Source organism: Leopardus geoffroyi, chromosome A3, assembly GCF_018350155.1.
Source record: "Leopardus geoffroyi isolate Oge1 chromosome A3, O.geoffroyi_Oge1_pat1.0, whole genome shotgun sequence".
Lineage (NCBI taxonomy): Eukaryota > Metazoa > Chordata > Mammalia > Carnivora > Felidae > Leopardus > Leopardus geoffroyi.
The window spans coordinates 57,541,889-57,562,206 of record NC_059336.1 but is presented as its reverse complement, the minus strand read 5'-3'; the positions used below and the strand labels follow the sequence as shown (position 1 = coordinate 57,562,206).

The window sequence follows — 20,318 nt, the reverse complement described above, 5'->3', positions numbered from 1 at the left end:
AAATAAATAAATGGATGGATGGATGAATAAAAACAGAAGTCAAAGATAGGCAGGGCATAATGTAGCACACATTAAATTTTAAACTAATGTTATCTCCTTGAGATGTTTTCAGGTTTAAAAAAAAATTTTTTTTTCAACATTTATTCATTTATGAGAGACAGAGAGCACAAGCAGGGTAGGGACAGAGAGAGAGGGAGACACAGAATTGAAGCAGACTCCAGGCTCCAAGCGGTCAGCACAGAGTCTGACGTGGGGCTCAACCCCACAAGCTGTGGGATCATGACTTGAGCCGGAGTCAGACGCTCAACCAACTGAGCCACCAAGGCACCCCAAGATGTTTTCAGGTTTTAAGGCTGATAAAGAGAATTACAGAAGCCAGGGACTGTTGGGAGAAGGGAGACTCAGAGGTACACACACTGGATTTCGCCTTGGAGAAGCACCGAGAATCCAGAGAAACAGCCCTTGGTGAACGGACTGGGCCAGAGTTCACATTGGTTGCAGCTGATGAGATTTTCTCAGAGTGAACTCTCATTAAATAAGATCTGCACAAGCATGCCTTTACAGTGACCTTCGGAGAGATAAATTAAAACTCAAAAAGCTTTAAGGACTTATTTCAGATCAAAGAGCAAGAGGAAGTGACTGAAGACGCTGGGATGAAGATGGATGTTTTAAAGTCGGCTTCCTCTATTTCCAGGTTAGGGTTTGGGCAGATTTCCATCTCCAGTATGGTAGCAGTTCATTCACTTCCAGAATGCTAAACGAAATATACATTTGCAAGGGGATTCCTCATTCCCAGCTGCTTCTACAAGCATTTTCGCCATGATCCTGAAGAGTAGTGGTATACACCACCCCAAAACATGCCACTTTGGTATGTTGATTATTTTGAGCCGTGGACATTTGAAAAACAGCAGACGCAGGGGGAGGCTTTCTCCGAACTCCCTTTATCTGCCTAAAGACAGATTCTCCAGAAGGAAGTTGGCTGCTATACATCTTCCTGGGAGTTTCAGCAACCAGGAAAGATGGACTGGTCACAGGAAATTGACAGGAGACACACTGTGTCATGAACTATTGGTGTTTTGGAATGGTGGGGGCTTGAAGCTGACAGCCAAGAAGGAATTCTTGAAGATGTTTTTGGTGCAAAAAAGGTGATTTTTTTGGAGCACGGGGACAGGACACGCCCAGAAAGGCTGCCCTGGGGTTAGGAAGAGTGGCTGGTTATATGTTATGGAGTTGGGGAGGTAAAGGCAAATGCAGGTTTCCAGAAGGACTTTGATATGCTAAAGAGGACTCCTAAAATAACTGAGGCCTTGCTATTAGTCACGCTAAGGTAGTTTTCCCTCCAGTAAGGCATTAACATGAAGACAGTTGGGGGTTCCTGGACTAAGATTATACTCCGTATATGCCTCAAGTATTTGTCAATGGGCTGCAGGTTATAAAGAAATTTAATTTCACCTGCTATTTCCTCTTGCCTTTGTTCCCCACATCACTGCGGAGGGGAGGGTGGATATTAGGGGCTCCAGAAAAGTGAGCCTATAGGTTTCTGGAGATTAGGTTATTGATAAGATTGCCTTTTTCTTGTCATTTACTAAGACATTTGTAACTGATGGAGACCCGTGTTCTGCATGACTGTGATCTCTATCAGTTAACCACCATTTGTTTTCTTTCCTTTCCTTTGTTCTTGGGCAGCCAGGAGTGCCTGAGGAATATCATACATATCCCACCTGGGGAGGGGGCGGTGCCAGCTTGTACTTTGTGCTCAGCTTGCCTTTTGCTCACTCATCACTATCATCTCCCATCTATTCCCTTACCCTCCCCTAAAAGGTTACATCTTCCCTCTACTTTCCCTACAAAGATGGCATTTCATCCTGGATTCTAAGCCACCCTGGAGAGATACTCATTTTTCCCTGGAGAGCTCTCATGTATGCACATAACAGGCACACATGTTAATAAGCTTCTGTTTTTCTCTCGTTAATCTCAGCTGAAAACTCAGAAGGGTACAAAAAAAAGGTACAAAACGACTTTTAGTAGCAGGTGCCTAGCAACTTCAGAGGTTTACTTTATAAATATTTGTTGAATTGGTGAATGGGTGTGCCTTATATGTAATAATGGGATACTACTGAGAGGTTTCTGTGGGTTGTCTTTGGTTTTTTGATTGCTCTGCACCTCAGAATCAAGATATAGCAAGATAAAGGAGAGGGAGGCTCTCCCCCCACACCTGACATCACAGGGCCGAGGAGGGTGACATGGGATGTAGGTGTGTATCTCTTTTACACAAATGTGTTGGATTCAAACCCTAGATTTTATTTAAGCCTTCTAGAAAGAAACGTAAAGTTTATTATTACAGGTCTTTTTTTTTTTTTTTTTTTTACAAAAGAAAAACAAGACTCTGCAAAGCTTAGTGGTTGAATATCTGAAGACAGAATCTTCTTTTTAAATATACTAGGAGATTTCAATATGAAAAGTACCACACTTGTTTATTTACCTTCAATTTGCAGCTTTTCAGACACCAAAACATTTCTCTGCTGAAATGAAACAAGTATCTCTGGCTAAAAAGAGAGAGGGAGAAGCATTTAATTCTGTGCACATAATAAAACATTCACACTACTGCATGATCCTTGCTAGGGCGGCTCTTTAAGAAATGGGCTTTAGGTTTTTGCTGAGAACTGTCTTTAAACAAACAAACAAAGCTAGTGCAGGCTTCAAGACTTGCAAATATAATAATATAATTATCAAGTCAACAATCTTATGAGGGCTGACTTTATAAGCAAAGATTTGGAATTGAAATATCATTACAACATTAAGGGTTTGTAGTTGTACAATGCAGATTTCAAAGAAGGAGAAGTTAAAATATGAATATTATAAAAATGTGTAAAAAAAAATAGTGTGAAATGTCAGTTCTAACTCTTTTCTGTTACTAGGGACTCTGCGGCACCCTAGAGCGGAGCCCTTCGCCGCCCCCTGTGCCCGGAGCACGGAGCACGCATGCGCAGCAGACTGCAGCCCACGTTGCTGTCGCCAGTTTGCCAGTGGGGAGAGGACGGGCGCCACGCTGTGGTGCAGGGGAGCCACTGCCACCTGCAGACGGATCCTTTCCTCTGGTCAGCCTCCACTCTACCTCTGAAAAATCGGGGTGATACACAGGCTTTCTGGAGTTGTCTGCCAGGCTATAGAGATCCCCGCCTTCTCCTTCACACAGAAGTTCCTGGGGTTCAACTCTTACCGACTTCACCGAGCTCCAAACTCTGGGTAGCAAGGCAGCCAGTTAAATCCCAGATCCTCCCGAGCTTTCCAGGGCGAAGCGGGGATCTAAGAGCAGCCTTGCACTAGAATGATCCTCATCTTCCCTGCAGGACTCACATTTCTATTTTTTTTTTTTTTTTTTTTTTAATGTTTATTTATTTTTGGGACAGAGAGAGACAGAGCATGAACGGGGGAGGGGCAGAGAGAGAGGGAGACACAGAATCGGAAACAGGCTCCAGGCTCCGAGCCATCAGCCCAGAGCCCGACGCGGGGCTCGAACTCACGGACCGCGAGATCGTGACCTGGCTGAAGTCGGATGCTTAACCGACTGCGCCACCCAGGCGCCCCTCACATTTCTATTTTTTAAGGTGCACTTTCTCTTGAGCTAAATTCCAAATTCCTTTGTGAGTGTTAGTGATGCCAGAGGTACTGTCCAGTTTGATGACTGGATGGTTCAGGAGTTATTTCTGTTACAGGATTATAATATTCCAATCGACCGCGTCGGATCAAAGGGCAGAGAAAAAGCCTCACCGGTTTCTCGGGGAGGATTCATATGCTCCTATGTGAAGGTCAGTCTCAAATCAGGTAGTTACCCTGTATGAAAATATTGTTTAAATGTTTATTTATTTATTTATTTATTTATTTATTTATTTATTTATTTATTTTGAGAGAGAGAGAGAGAGCAAGCAGGGGAGGGGCAGAGAGAGAATCCCAAACAGGCTCTGCACTCTCAGTGCAGAGCCCCATTTGGGGCTCGAACTTGCAAACGGTGAGGTCATGACCTACCTGAGCTGAAATCAATAGTCAGACATTTAACCCACTGAGCCACCCAGGCACCCCAAAGTATGAAAACATTTACATATCCTGTCGTGTGATCAGATTTTCACATCATTTGGGTAGAAAGAAAAAAAGGAGATGTGAGATCCCAAAATATGAGCCAGGGATCATTGAAGGGAAACATTTCATGTGGAACCCTTCATATCCTTCCTGTGACTGATACAGTCAGGGAAAGGACTGCAGCCTATACCCCTAAGGCAGGAGAGCTGGCCCTCATCGGATACATACTAAGTGGTATTTATTCTAGGCACTGTGCTAGGAGCCAAGGATAAGCAAGTTAATCAAAGCGATCCCCCTTACCTTCACAGAGCTTTTGGTCTAGTGTGAGAAAAGTAAAATGATTAAGTGCTAAGACAGAAAGCTATAGAAAGACCTCAAAGGCATAAAATGGGCTTCTAATTAGTCCAGAAAGGTAGGTGTCAGGTAAGACATCCTTGAACCAGCTACCTTCAAGCAGAGACCCTAGGAAGAATTAACAATGTGAAGGGCAGAGAAGAGGAAGAACAGAATGTGCAAAGGTCCTGAGGTGAGAGGGAGCCTGGAACTTTGGTCAGAGTTCACAGTGCATTGGTGGTGGTAGGAAAGGCAGAGGTCAAATCAGGTAAGCCACTGTAGGATTTTAATCTTTCCAAATGGCACTGAAAAGTCACTGAAGGATTTTAATTTGATAGAGATATGATCTTACCTTCAGTCATTTCATGTGTACAGTAATAGGTGGTGTTACCACTTTCAGGGGTTGAGTTCTGACTCATAGGCCCCTTTGAAAAATGGCTCAGCCAGGCCCTCCTCAGCATGGGAGTATAGTTTGATACTTTGTTATTTGCTTTAGGGGAAGGATGAAAAGATTGTTTATAAAACTAAGTCCTTCATCTTCCATTTATAGAAAAGAGTACTTTTCTAAATGTAAAAGAAAAAGCTGATAATCTTTAACTACAATAACACAGATTTATACAAGTGATACTAGAGTCTGTAATTTCTACAGTTGTTATGGGCAGTCAGATCCCAGAGACATAGATTTGTCATTCGTTTTCTTGTTTATGATGCACAATCATTCTTCAAAGCATTCTGTGATTCAAACTTCTAGAAATTATTGTCTGAATGTGCCCTTGCCCTGCTGTTATTTCACTAAACTTGTAGAACTGGCCCGATTTGCTTACTGCAAAGAAAACTTTATTCTGCTGTGGCTTTTTTGGACAATCTTTAAATTAGCCTCCACTGTTCTATGTAAAACCACTGGAGAAAATAATCTGCCATTCATGGCCAACTAGTCCTCACGTGGAGGGCGTGCTGGCACGGACAGGCTGACTTAAATTCCTCCTAGACCATTATTTGATTGGTAAACTTGGGTACATCAGCTTGCTTGCTTGTTTGCTTTTAAGTATTTCTTCATCGACAATTCTTCGCTTACAAAAGGGGTACAAGAATGTAAAATGGATAGAAGAATGTCTACCTCTTTGAGGTTTTGTGATAATTGACAAAAAAGACAGGTAAAGTGCTTTGCATGCAGCTCCCCACATAGAGCTACACAGTTTTACAAACGTATTATTTGCTGTTCCTTTCTTCCCAGGCATATGAAGCACATACTTTTTAATGAAAATTTAGAAGGCAGGCAGATTTTTGAATGGCTCGTTGATTCTCTTTAAGAAGATAGGACATCCCTACATTCAATTCTTGTTACACTTTTGAAACACTAATGCTTTATATTAACTGAAGTACTCCTAGAATCCTTCTCTTATCCTGGACTTGTCCTGCGTAACTTTCAAAGTCTGAAGATGACTTATATGCTCTATTCAGGTGGAGACTTTTTTTTTTCCCTTTCTTTCTCCCGTGTATCCTCTGTTGACCTCTCATAGATTCCCTATGTTAGAACTGGGGGGGGGGGGGTCTGCTTTAAACTCTGAAATGCCGAGTGCTTAGTAGCAGGAATCATATTTTGACATTGAAAACATTTGAAAAAAGAGAAGGATTTTATTTCCTAGATATCGAAGGGAAAACGGTTTCAATTATTTGAATGACGACCGGTCCGCTTTCGACGATGGATCCTTTCAGTTTCTGGTGATGAAGATACTGGGGCAGTAAGACTTCACCCAGGGAAGCGGAAAACTGCCCTGTGAGCAGGCTGCGCTCCGAAGGCAGGGGGCGGTCGGCGCTGGAAGCTCCTGGAGATCCAAGGAGAATCGCGCTCCCTTTTCCTCCCCTCTCCTAACCGCAACCCGTCCTGTAATTAGCGGAGCGAGTCAATCTGAGCTAGGCAAATCACTGGCTTTTCACGAAATAATTATATTTGTGTTGCTCTCGGACATGTGCACCTCTAAGCCTGAAAACAGAGACAGCTGTTTTTCTTTTTCGTGACCGGGGGGGCAGGGAGAAAACAGGGGAAGCGACAGTAGCGGAGGGAGCGAAACCAGCACGGGGTGGACGAGAAAAGTGGGAGCGTGGGAAGAGAGTCTGGCACGGACAGTTTCAGCGCGCAGAATGCCCTGTACAGTACGCGATGTGATAACCCTCGGAAGGGGAACAAAATGAGGCTTTTCTCAACTTTCTGAACCAGCCACAGAGCTCCCCAGTGTGTCCCGGCCTCCGCAGCTCCGGGGCCGGGCCGGGAGCGCCCCCACCCCGCGGGGCCGGCCTCCCCTCTGGACCCCGAGCCTGCGGCGCCTGGGCGCGAGCCCGGCACACCCGGCGTCCCCTCGTAGGAACCTGCGGGGGAAAGGGCGCGACGCGTGGGTCGCGCCGGCCCCTTCGCTGGAGGGACGCCCGACGCTGCCTCCGGGGCGGGGACAGCTCCGGCCACCTTGCGCGATTCCGCCCGGAGCCGGCTGGTTCCGGGGGTGGGGGGTCCGGGCGCGCGGTGCGGGCTAGAGAGGAGCGCGGCCCCGCGTCGCCCGCGGGCTGGGGCAGGTGCGCGGCGCGTCGGCCCGGTGCTCGCGTCCTCCCGCCCCGCGGCCCGGGCGCCGTGCCCGCCCCGCCCCTGCCCCCGCCCCCGCCCGCGGGCCGCCCGGGGCAGGGCCTGCAGCTGCGGCCGGCGAGCGGCGCACCGGGCATGGGCCGGCGGCCGGCGGCGGAGGGCGGCTGAGGGTGCGCGCTCGGCCAGGCGGTGTGCCCGCTCGCAGCGGGGACCGAACCGGCGGCTGCAGAGACCCCGGTCCCGCGGCGGGCGGCGGCTCACGGATCCGCACTGTGCGCGGCCGAGCGCGCGGCGCTGCCTCGGAGCGATGCGCTGAGCTCGCGGAGGGCCGAGCGCGGGGCTCGCCGGCAGCTCGGGGAGCCGACCCCATGGAGCCCGCGGGCGCCGGGAGGAGCCTGCGGGCGCCGCCACCGCCGCCGCCGCTGCTGCTGCTGCTGCTGCTCCTGCAGGTGGCGGGCCCGGCGGGCACCGTGGCTGAGACCCTGCTGGACGCGTCCAGGGCTATGGGCTCCAGCTCCAGCCCGCCGAGCCCCGCGAGCGTGGTGGCTCCCGGAACGACGCCGTTCGAGGAGAGTCGTTTGCCAGTGTTCACCCTGGATTACCCCCACGTGCAGATCCCCTTCGAGATCACCCTGTGGATCCTGCTGGCCTCCCTGGCCAAGATAGGTGAGCGAGCTGGACCCGCGAGTTGGGGTGGAGGCGATCGGAAGGGGACGCCCAGGTGGGCGTCCGAGTAGGCGAGTTGGCCTCTGGGTGGTGGCCACCTCCCTGCGGATCAGGGCAGGGGCGACAAAGCAGCTTCTGTTCCACAGGGACCCCGGGAGGGACACTTTCATGCTTTGGTTCTTAAGTGGACGTTGGCCTTGAAATAGCCCGAAACTGTTAGTCCATACAAACTCAGCGATTTGCTGCTTGCTTTTGCCTCGGACACCAAGTGGTACAGCCTCCTGCCAAAGTAGAGACCTGTTTACTGAGGGAGGAGGCGAGTTAGCTGAGGTTTATTGGTCTCCCCCACTGGGAGAGAGGCGCGGGCTAGCACAGAGACTAAAACGGTTAAAGCCCTGGATGCTCTGAGAGAGAGGGCCTTGGCAGTGACCCAGACCCTGCCATGCACCTGACTAATGAGGTGCATGGAAGAGGACCGGGGACGACTGAGTGCCTGCAGCTGCGACAGGAGCACCCTGTCTCCTCCCCTCCTTTGGGCTGAGGCTGTCACTATCCAGGAAGCGTTTTCTTAGGTGACTGAGGCCAGTGAAGCAAGATGCATATTTAAAAATAATTAACCCACTTTTTAAACTGTCTCCTTAACTCTCATTTGGAAAGCAGAAGCGGAGAATGTCTTTTCTCATCTGCATTCCCCACGCCCCCAACATGTAAACTTTTGTTGTGCTCATGGTGCTTTATGCTATTTTTGCTTTCTATTTTAAATACTTTTTTATTTTAAAATATGTCAACTACTGTCGTCATGATTCAAAAAGTTATTAGGTCAAAAGACACATATGCATTATTGCATACGTCTTCTGCATTTGTCCTCGGAAAGATCCTGTGCTGCACCGTGAGGCAGGTCGCCCTAAAGGATGAGAAGACGCCTTGCCTGTCGGCCTTGGGCTTCTTGATTGGTGGGAGAGATGCCATACACACCAGTGACCCTAATACAAGAAAGTGCTAAGTCGTGTGACAAATTCAGAAAAGATAATATGGCAGTGTCGGGAGGCAGAAGTCACTTCACGATGTGAAGGGAGCATTTAAATTGGGCTTTCAAGGATGACCAGGGTGGGGTCAGTCGGAGATGAAAGGGAACAACATTCCAGAGAGGAATGAACAAAGGCACAAATTGGGAGGAAAGCACAAAGCAGGTAAGAAGAGATGGTTTGCAGGAGGGTGGAAGTTGTGGGAGGTAAGCCTGATGTCAGATAAAATTAATTAGATTCTATTAATGGTGGCCAAAGGAGGCACATGCTGTTTGGAGACTTTTCAGGCTGCAGTTGCCTGGCTTTGACATTGTTGTGCTAGTTCAGTGTTTTAATTCCACCTGAGAAGTGGAAGCAGGGGAAGTGGATTTCCCCATCTATCAGGTAGGGTATACACATTTACGTAAACTCCTTGTCTGTAACAATAAACTCAGGTGCTGTCTCCTCACATGGTCCTTACAACAACCCTGCCACGCAGGAAGGGCAGATATTAATACCCTCCCCCGCCCTTGATAGAGGTGGAAACTGAAACTCTGGAGAGTTTACAGGAGTTGCCCACAGATATACAAAGTGGGGAGCCAAATGCAGGCTCTGTTCACTCTGTCCCAGCCTCCATCGCTGGAGAGGTGCTTTTGTGCCCTGTTTCCATTACTGCTGCTCGGTTGCTATTTCTATTCAATTACAAGTCTTTGTTTTGTTCTTCACTCCTGATTATTTTAATCTGATTAATTACACTAATAACAGCTGCTGGTAGACACTTAAGTTCATTACCTCTAATTTTCACAACCATCATGGGTAGGTCTGATTACCCCATTTCCTATACGAAGAAACAGCAGTGGGGAGGTTACCCTGCTGGTGGGTGGGGAGCCAGAATTCCATCCAGGTCTGTCTGATGTCTCATCTTTGTGTCTATCCTGGAGGCTTGTTTTGTTATGGGGATTAAATGACACTACCTATGTATAACATTCTTAGAAAATGCTGGACGTGTGGTAAGCGCTGAATATTGTCACTAGTAGGCGTGGAAGAGGAGTGAACTGAAGCCTTGGGTAGTGCTCTGGCACTGTGTTTCCTTTTCCACTGCGCTGGGTAACCTCCTGCCTTTCTCTACTCCTTTAGGCTCAGCCTTTCCCAAGTGTTCCTATTCGTGTGTGGGTTGCTCTTTCATACTTGTTGTTTTCTGTCATCATCTATTCATCTCGTTTGACTTTATCCCATTAATTGTGTGGTATTTTATTAAAATGCTTCTATGAGTTCATAGGTGTATTCATCTGCCCATTGGCAGTATTTTTGTTTTATACCCAGATGTATTTATATTCCCTGGCACTTGTTGTTCTGACCTTTCTGCCCCTCCCCCAATTGTCATCTTTACTGGCTACTAAGTCCCCTTTCTTCCCTGCATCTGGGGTGGCACAGAAATGGGAACACAGACAGATGTTCATGTCTCCCAACCAGAAGGGTCTGACCAGAGAGAGACCTCAGTGGAGACTGCCATGGGGGAGGGTAAAGGGTATATATAGTTCCCAGAAGAGAGAGTATAGTTTGAGTCTCCCAAAGCCAGTTCTTGGGGGTCTTTCCTAGGTTCTTCGTGTATATATAGTCCAGCCCTGCCTTCCTATTGCAACTCTGCCCTTAGAGAAGCCTGGAAAATGCCCAGATATCCACCCCCACACCCCTCCCCCACCGGCCCTGCACTTTTTGTTGGATTTGAGGAAGACTGTCCTTGTATTGTGGGATGCCTTTACAGCCCATTAAACAGTATCTAGTCATTCAAATGCTATCTTAACTTTTGCCCTGGAAAAACTATTATTTGGGGAGACTTATATGACTTAATTTGCTCATATTTTGGGCTCGATGATGAATTGAGCTGTGCAGGGAGACTTGAGAGATTACAGATGTGTTAACTCATGCAAAATGCCATGGTTTCTATTTGGAGCACTTTTATGCCATGTACCTGGTGTACCTGAACTTACCTACCCAGAGAACATGGAGAAACATTGCTGGTGATTAATCTAAACAAAGGTAACAGGTTGCCCCAAATGGAGGTTCCTAATAACATTTGTAGGAGGTTTAAATCATGCCTGATGGTGAATTCAGAATTGTTGGCTATATTGCAGTACAATATAATCTTAGAAATATTGCAGTCAGAAGTGAGCAGGTGCATTTGTGGGAGAGTGTTGAATGATTCAACTTTTCACTGTTTTACCTGATTATTAGGGAAACTCAATTTCTGAATTATTTGGTTAAAAAGAAAATCCTCTCGGGGCGCCTGGGTGGCGCAGTCGGTTAAGCGTCCGACTTCAGCCAGGTCACGATCTCACGGTCCGTGAGTTCGAGCCCCGCGTCGGGCTCTGGGCTGATGGCTCAGAGCCTGGAGCCTGTTTCCGATTCTGTGTCTCCCTCTCTCTCTGCCCCTCCCCCGTTCATGCTCTGTCTCTCTCTGTCCCAAAAATAAATAAACGTTGAAAAAAAAATTTAAAAAAAAAAAAAAAAAAGAAAATCCTCTCATCATGATGATGATGTGAATGTGTATGTAAAGTAGGTTAAATAAATCAAAGAATGTAGGAAACTTATACTTTTGAACAGGTGTTAAATTTTGCAGTTTTAGAATTTGTTTTTCACTTAGATCCAAGTTAGCACATGCGAACCTGTATTATTCTTTAATTTTTAAGATCTATGTTTTGAATAATTGTTGATTTTTTTAACAGTTATAAAATGCACACCTTGCTTGGTAAATCCTATACACAGCAATGGAGTTCTACAGCTTAGAGTAATAGGTAGCCAAAGAATTAAGAAGAGGAAGAACTTCCAGGAGTGTTCTAAGATTGTCTCCTCTGATTTCCTTGCCCATGAAGTGGATCAGTGGATTTGTCCTAAACCAGGTGAACTTGGGCATGTGTTCTACCATTCTTCGGAGTTCAGGGACAGAGTACTGGGTCCCTGCTGCTTAAAGCAACACAACTCCATTCTCTTGTCCCCTCACCTACCTAGTAGTCTTGTTGAGCTGGCCTGTTTGCCTCTTCCAGGTGTCAGCATGAATCCTGCCCTTTTCATCTCCTTTGCCCTTAAACTTGGGGTTAGGATGCAGAATTTTCCACTTCCCTCCACCCCGTTGTCTTGACATTAAATAACTTGTAGTATTATTTTAAGGAAAAGTCAAAGCAGTTTGGTCCCTGAAGGTTTCTCCTCTGGGATCAAGTCTGTCCTGATTTGAAATATGAAACCAGATAGTTTCTGCAGTTGTTATCTGTCTGTATTACCTGAGATCTTGATCTCTTAGAAAAACCTATCGTTGCCCTTGATCTTTTTCTCTTTGTTGTATTTGTTTTTCCTGAAGTGTATACACCAGCTGGTTGGTCAGTGGATGAAGCTCATGATCTTTCCTTGTTTCTGAACCACATCTTACTTTGAACACACTTGTGGAGCTCAGTCTTCCTGATGGCGTGCGTTTGTTCCTAATAAAGCTAAAAGAAGAATTTTGATTTCTTTTTGTCTGAAAGCTTCCATCTCTCTCCACTTTGGGTTAACCATACATTTCCTGTGTTCTGTGTGAAGGATGACTGCAGCAGCTTGTATTGTTTCTAAGGATCATTCAGGTGCCACCTGGAATCTTATCACTGCACTGTAACGCAGAAATATTTTCATGTCTTTTAAAAGAATAACAGGTAATTTTTCTTTCTTTACCTTGATCAACAGTCTCCGAGGTTTATCTATTTTATACTTTTTCAAAGAATTAGATTTTGTTTGGTTTCTAGTTTACCAATTTGTTCTCTGTATTACTTAGTTACTCCCACTTTATTGGCATATATATATATTTTTTCATTCCTGAATTGAAAGTTTAGCTCATTAATTATTGAATTTACTTGTTTTCTAATATGTGTATTCCCACCTAACAATGATAATTAATCCCTGAAAAAAACAATTATAGTTGAAAACATAATATTGCTTTCAAAAATTTTAATGACAAATGTTTTTATGAGCTCCTATGTTCTAAAATAGGCATGTCCTTATGCTAAAATGACATCAGTCTTAGTAAAATGCACAAAACTATTTCAGTAGTTTATTTTAGTTATTACAACTCCTAAGAAGCCATTTCTCTTCATCAGTTCCTCCAAAATGTGGCTATTTACTTGTTTTCATTAAATTCAAAGCTGTGATAAACTAACACTCAAGACTGTTACAAAGCATAGTCATGATAACTATGTTTATGTAAATTTATCTGTATTGCAAATTATAATAACAATAAAGAGCATGGCAAAGACTAAAGAATTCAGGGAGGTGATGCAAATGAAATTGCACTTTCCTAAGCAATTGCATGAAATCATTACTGCTATTAATTGACAAACCACCTGTATTCTGAAATGAGAACTTAACGTATCAGTGATAAAGCTGGAAAGATGACTGAAGTATCTCATCAAGGGCACCCAGCCACCGATTTAAAATCTGTAAAATCCAATACAGTCTTTATGAAGTCAAAGAAATGCCTCATGTGCTGAAATAGGAATAGTAAAAGAAACTCTTCTTAAAAATGGTTTCTCATGATCCAAATGGGTATATCTTAGAGGAATGGCAATGTATGTATTTTTTTTAACGTTTATTTATTTTTGAGAGAGCATGAGCAGGGGAAAGGCAGAGAGAGAGGAAGATACAGAATGTGAAGCAGGCTCTAGGCTCTGAGTCCTCAGTCCAGAGCCTGACATGGGGCTTGAATTCACAAACCGTGAGATCATGATCTGAGTTGAAGTCTGACACTTAACCGACTGAGCCAGCAGGTACCCCAGCAATATATGTATTTAAGGCTAAAAGTATATTGTTCTGTCCTACTTTAGTTGCATTGTATAGTTTTGATATGTAGAGTTTTCACTATTGTTTAGTTTTCAGTATTTTTAAATTCCCTTATGATTTTTTTATTCTAGCCCAATAATTATTTAGAATTATAGTTTTTAGTCAGCAAGCATATTGAGATATGTGGTTATTTTTTATTTATTCATATTTTATTTAATTTTGGTTAGATATGGCTGATAATTGATTTTTGATATTGATTGAGATGTCCTCTGTGATTTAATATCTGGTCCTTTTTAAACTGTAGTTTCCATGCTTGCTTGAAAAAGATTATAGGGGTGCCTAAGTGGCTGAGTCAGTTGAGTGTCCGACTCTTGATTTCAGCTCAGGTGATGATCCCAGGTTCATAGATTGAGACCTGTGTTGGCCTCCATGCTAAGCGTGGAGCCTGCTTAAAATTTGTGCTCTCTCTCTCTCTCTCTCTCTCCCCCCCCCCCATTCCTCCACTCTCTCTGTTTCTCTAATATAAAAAAGAAAGAAAAAAAGATTATATATTCTCTATTTATTGGATGTAGGATTCTATACAGGCACATGTGCACATATGAAGATAACATGCCTCCACACAGAGGATTAGATTACATTTTAATTATGGTGTTCAGGTATTTAATAGAATTGCCGAGTTTTTGGTTATTTTATCTATTAGGTTATGGGGTACATTAAAATCAGTCTCTAAGATTGTGATGCCAATTACTGTTTGTAATTTTGTCAGTTTTTGCTTTATATATTTTGATGCCAAGTTATTAGGTTCATACAAGTTTAACATTATATCTTCTGAGTGAATTCTTTAATGATTAAATTATGAGCTTCTTTATTTTCAATAATATTCTTGTGGCTCATAGTCTGTTTTTTTCTCTTATTACTATTGCTATTCAAAATAAAACTAGATTTTGCACATGTATTTTTTCTGTATCTGTTTTCACATCTACATTTTCCAGACATATCTTTTCCCTTAACATTGCAATCAAATCAACTAGATAACTGTTCTTCAGATATATTTTGTTAAACTACATACACATCGGGGTACATGTGCCCCTATGAATCAGCACTCCCATATTCTTTGGATAAATTCTTAGTAGTCCTATTGCTGGGTCATAGGGTAGTGCTATTTTTAATTTTTTGAGAAACCTCCACACTGTTTTCCAGAGTGACTGCACCAGTTTGCATTACCACCAACAGTACAAGAGTGTATACACTGTATGTTAGCCAACTTGACAATAAATTATGTTAAAAAAATTTTTTTTAAATAAAGTCCGTACTTAAAGCTCAAAAAAAAACCCTACATATAACTGGATTTTTTATATTTAATTTAAAATTTAAAAATATTTGTAATTTAAAAAATTGCAGTTACATTTATTGTAAGTTAAGATATATGTGAGCTTATTTTGTTCTTTGTTTATTGTGCTTTTATTTGGTATATTTAATTTTAGTGTCATATTTTGGCCTAGTCAATTTTTTTCATTTATTTTTAACATATTATTATATATTCTGTTTCTATTCCTTTTGTGCTTACTTTTCAATTTTAATTTGATTACCTGATTTAACAGGAGCCAGGGCAGACTGCTTTGGCTCACATCCCAGTTACATTTTCCTACATATTTTGTGGTTGTGAGATATTGGGTACATAACTTAAAACTCTCTGGGGTCAGTTGCCTTATTGGTTAAATGGGTATAATGAAAGTACCAATGTCATAAGCTGCTATAAAAAATAAATTAGTTAATATATGTAAAATATTTAAACAATTTTTGGAACATGGCAAACACAGTATTTACTATTATGTTATTGTTTTATACTGTTCCTTAATAATATTTAAACTTTAAAATTTTTAACTGCTATTTGCCTGTTTTAGAATTGTAATTTTTGGTTTAGAATTCAGACCTGGTTTATATTTAACTTCTTCCAAATTAGACTTTAATTTTTAGACCTGGTTTGTATTTAATTTCTTCCAAATTAGTTTTTAATTTTTATAAGCAGTGTTTACATAGATTTGCAAACATGCTTACCAATTTTTTTATTGTTACTTCTTCTCTCTCCCTTCCGCATTGTTTTCTTTTTACTGAAGTGTTTTCTTTGATACATACTTCCTTCAGGGAGGATCTTTGAATGATAAATTCTCTTGATCTTTAACAATGTCTTTATCTTTATTATTTTTTTTTTTAATTTTTTTTTTCAACGTTTATTTATTTTTGGGACAGAGAGAGACAGAGCATGAACGGGGGAGGGGCAGAGAGAGAGGGAGACACAGAATCGGAAACAGGCTCCAGGCTCTGAGCCATCAGCCCAGAGCCTGATGCGGGGCTCGAACTCACGGACCGCGAGATCGTGACCTGGCTGAAGTCGGACGCTTAACTGACTGCGCCACCCAGGCGCCCCTAACAATGTCTTTATCTTGATTATTCTCTTGAATGATTATATAATAGAACATAGGAGTTGGAATTATTATCACTTATCAGTTGGAAAATATTGTTTCATTACTTTCTGGTTTTGTTGCTAAGGAGATTTATGTTGTTACTCTCATTGCCCTTTAGATTAATCAGACTTTGCTGTCTGTGTGTATTTAAGATTTTTCATTTGGTTATTTCTGATATTCTGCTGCTTCTTCCGTATGTCTAGGTATCGACATTTTATTTTTGTTGCTTGGACTTGTGCTTCCATGTTTCTTAATGCCGTTTGATGTTTTTCATCTCTTTTCTATTTCTTGGTGATTTTATCAGATCTTTTTTTTCCAGTACCACATTATACTTTCACAGATTAATCTGTGCCTAACTTACTCATTGGATTTTTCATTTTAATTATATTTTCATTTATGCTGCTTTGGTTCTTTTTCCAGTCTACCTGCATTTTGTTCATACTATTCTACTATTTAATTAACTTATACTCCTCCTTTGGAGTATTTTATTTAAACTGTATTCATTTTATAGTTGTTGTTGTGGTTTTTGTTTTTCCTTTTTTTTTAAGATTTTCCTGTTAGGGCACTTGGGTGGCTGAGTTGGTTAAGCGTCCAACTTCAACTTTGGTCGTGATCTCACGGTTTATGGGTTCAAGCCCTGTGTCAGGCTCTGTGCTGACAGCTCAGAGCCTAGAGCCTGCTTTGGATTCTGTGTCTCTCTCTCTTTCTCTGCCTCTCTCCTGATCATGCTCTGTCTCTGTCTCTCTCTCTCTCAAAAATAAAATAAACATTAAAAAAACTTAAAAAGGTAGAATTTTCTGTTATTTTTAGTTGCTAATTATGTTTATCACACTTACCCATTTTCCCTTTTGGATATTTATTTCCTCATATAGATTATATTTTTTATTGTGAGCTTAGCTTCAGCAGGGGATGTTTACTTGGAAGTGGTTTGTTTCCCTTAAGTTATGAATGGTTCTAACAAAAATGGTTTTGAGTTTTCATGCTGGGACCCAGAATTTCAGTGATTGGTTTTTAGTGCTAGCTTGGTTTTCCTATATTATTCAAGTGGACTTTAAACCTGTGTGTGGGGTCAATCTGGAATTTTATACCTCACAGGTGAATTTTCCCTCTGCCCAAGGCTATAAAGAGTTGATGTATTTCCTTCAATTTTTCCTTGGCTATAGACATCTTTTAGTACGTGTTTTTTTGGCACAAAGTAGCTCTCTGAGACTCAGGAATTTATGCATGAATCCTTCCCTTACTGGTCTGACTTCGGATTTCTTGGCTTCATATAGGTGTTCAAATGCTAGGTCCCAGCACGTAGTGCAGGTAACTTGTGTGGAATCCAATCCCCCAGGTTCACTGTGGCTTGAAATCCTACTGATGTCTCTTGCTTGGACTTCTCTTGTTTCTGGCCTCGGAGACATTTTCCTTTATTTCGGATGTGGCTAGATATTAATCTTCTGTGTTTGAAGTACGAGATGGCTTTATCTGTGTTCACATTGTTGGATGGCTCAGTGACATTTTATATGGCACTTTTAAAAGAAATGCGTGCTATGTACTGTTAAAAGCCCATGGATATGTTCTGCCCATAGGATATCATAATGGACCCTCTTCAATGTAGGGTGAATATAATATGTTCTTTTCCTAGTTTTTCTATCTGCAGGATGGGAAGATGTAACTATTCTCCTTTTCTCTTCTATATTTTTCATAGTTGGGTAGAAGAGAAATAGTTCAGCAATTGAAAAAGTGTTGGACTTGAGGTTTGGAAAATATGTCCCCAGATTAGAAGCAGGAAGACCCTGTGGCACTTTGAGTTCTGCCATTAACCTTGTTGTATGATCTTCCCAAGACTTGGTTCTCACATTTAATTAGTAGAAGTAGGGATATGTATCTGCCCCACCTGTTTAACATTTCCAAGGGATAATAAGAGATACTCTGTAGGGGAGGAAGTAATTTATAACAAAGATTTTACTTTTATAGCAAAAGAAACTTAAGCCAAGAGAAGCATGTGTTTATTATATTAAAGGGACGTGCAGACATGGGCGTATTGTCATTCTAAATGAGGCGTGCACAATTAGAGGTTACTCTCTTGCAATTACATCTTTTAAATGTGATGAATCATAATTGATGTACTTCCTGCAACAATCCTACACATTGTTCATCACTGTTCCAGGGCTTTCTAATCTTGATTTGTAAAATTCATCCCTTGTTTGAAGATGTATGCATTCCTTTCCCTCTTCAATAACTCCAGGGGAGGTATGGGAATTCCTTTGAAAGCTCTCTGGGTGGTTGTGACATAACCATATTTTTAAAGGTGAGTTTCATGTTAATACTTGGTGTTGGCATACAAAGGCCCACATGTGAAAAACAGAAAAGTCAAATTCACAACTGTCTTTAGAAATTTCAGCGGCAAATGGAACAGATTACACATGCCCAGCCTGCCTGTGAAAGTGCTCTAAAGCAGTTTAAAAATTTTGTTATCCATGGAAAGTTTCTCGTGGAGTTACAAGGCCGTGGGACGATTCTTTTGCCGTGTTCCTGTGACTCTGCCACAGGCAATTCTGCTACTCCCTATTACTAAGCTTCTTTCCTAGGGATCCATGGGCTGGGAAACCTGATCAATGTAATGCAGCCGAGCAGAGTCTTTTATTGTGGCATTGGAGGGTGGAGATGGGTGGGCCTACATAATCCCTCTATCACAGGTTTCTTTAATAAAACAATAATAGCCAACCAGGATGAAGCATTATTCCATGCCAGGTATTTGGGCCAAGTGTTTTATACCCATTGTCTCATTTAGTCATCACAACAACTCTGGTTGGTAAGCCATCATTATTATCCCCAGTTTTAAAAAATAGATGAGGAAATAGGTTTAGAGAGCTGAGGTAACCTGTCCAGGGTATCACAACTCTTAAGTGGTAGAGGTGGGATCCATGGTCAGCGTACCTCATTGCTCTACTGTGTTTTGTCCCGGAGAAGAGTATTAACTTCTAGGCATCTGTCTGTAGTCTCCAGAGCACCTAGATGTGCCTTATCTCATACACTCTTAACCTTAATCTTGATGGTCTCAGATTTTCACCGTAAAATCGGACCACGATGATTACATCCTGCCTACTTAACAGGATCTTTGTGTGGACCAACTGAAAGCACATTTGACTCTACAGCTGACGTTGGTCGGACCTCACCGCAACTCTGTAAACTGGCAGGACGGAAGGAGCTCCAGAAGGCAAGGTGGCATAACTCGTAAGTGGTGTCAGAGCTAGAACTTGAGTCTGGAATTTCTGAAGCTTGGTCTAGCTTTTTCTCCCATGCATAACTTAGAGAATATAGAATTCCAATGCTTTTGATATGTATATTTAACATGTTAAGATTCATAGGTTAAAGGTTCAACCCATAACTTGGGCTACCGTATACATTTTAATAGGCCAAAATTCAGCTTCAACAGGTTTACAGGAGACAGGGTGTTAAATGTGTTTCGTGGTTGCACGTGCATGCACACGTGTTGAACTGCATGCACATGCATGCACATGCAGACACATTTGCACACGTGAACGACATTCATTAGGATGGAAGCTCTGTGCAGGAAGGGATTTTGTCTCTTTGACGTGCTGACTAGAACAGTGCTTGGCACAGAGCAGGTACTCAATAAATAAGCACTGAGAAAATTAATAAGTAAATAGTAGTTAGAGACACTTTTTGTTTCACCTCAGCTTAATCATGTGGTAATTAAGGTAACTGTGCCTCCTGGTTTGTCCATGATATCCATGATTTGCGTCCATTATCCGAGAACATATATTAATAGTCTGCCCCTCACTCTCAAATATGCTAGTTCACGTGGTCATTTATTTAGTCACTCTACATACAATGCATATACTGTAATTGCACATACTTTGAGTGGTAACTTCCGCCCTGTTGTCCAAAATCTGACCTCTGCCACTTAACTAGCTGTGGAGTTTGGGTGAGTTAATAATCCTCCATAACCTCAGTTATTTCGTCCATAAAATAGGAAAATGAGAGTAGCTTCCTTGTGAGGTTGATGTGAGGGTAGAGTTAGTGCATGTAGAAAACTTGCCACCTTCAGACCTTGGAAATGTGGTTAGCCCTTGGATAAGAACCGATGTCTTGCTTCCTCCTCCAAAGCATAACACTATCGCGCCACCAAAGTCTGTTTCGTCCAGTTATTCTGTAGCAAGTTGTTAGATTGTCTGGATGGCCCTGTCTCCTGCTGTTGGTGTTATGCACGGGCTTCTCTCTAAATCATAACCTTGCAGTTTTCAGTGTTGCATAAATGTAAAAAAAAAAAAAATCATCTGTCTGCTTTTGTAAGTTAATTTGCAATAGAAAAGAAAGGCCATGCACCCCCCTTTGTTTGGTGGCAGGTTCCTCTGTCAAAGACTGAAGGGTGAACAGCCAGGC

The 20,318-nt window shown here is 42.5% G+C and overlaps 1 protein-coding gene across 1 annotated transcript in view; it reads left to right on the top strand.

The window, feature by feature from the left end:
• The first annotated feature begins 7,150 nt into the window (after positions 1 to 7,150).
• Positions 7,151 to 20,318, top strand: part of SLC9A2 (solute carrier family 9 member A2) — a 101,426-nt gene continuing 88,258 nt past the window's right edge. The window contains exon 1 of the mRNA XM_045445570.1: positions 7,151 to 7,651. Coding sequence (XP_045301526.1) covers positions 7,354 to 7,651 — 298 coding nt within the window. The 5' untranslated portion in view covers positions 7,151 to 7,353. The remainder of the gene's footprint in view (positions 7,652 to 20,318) is intronic.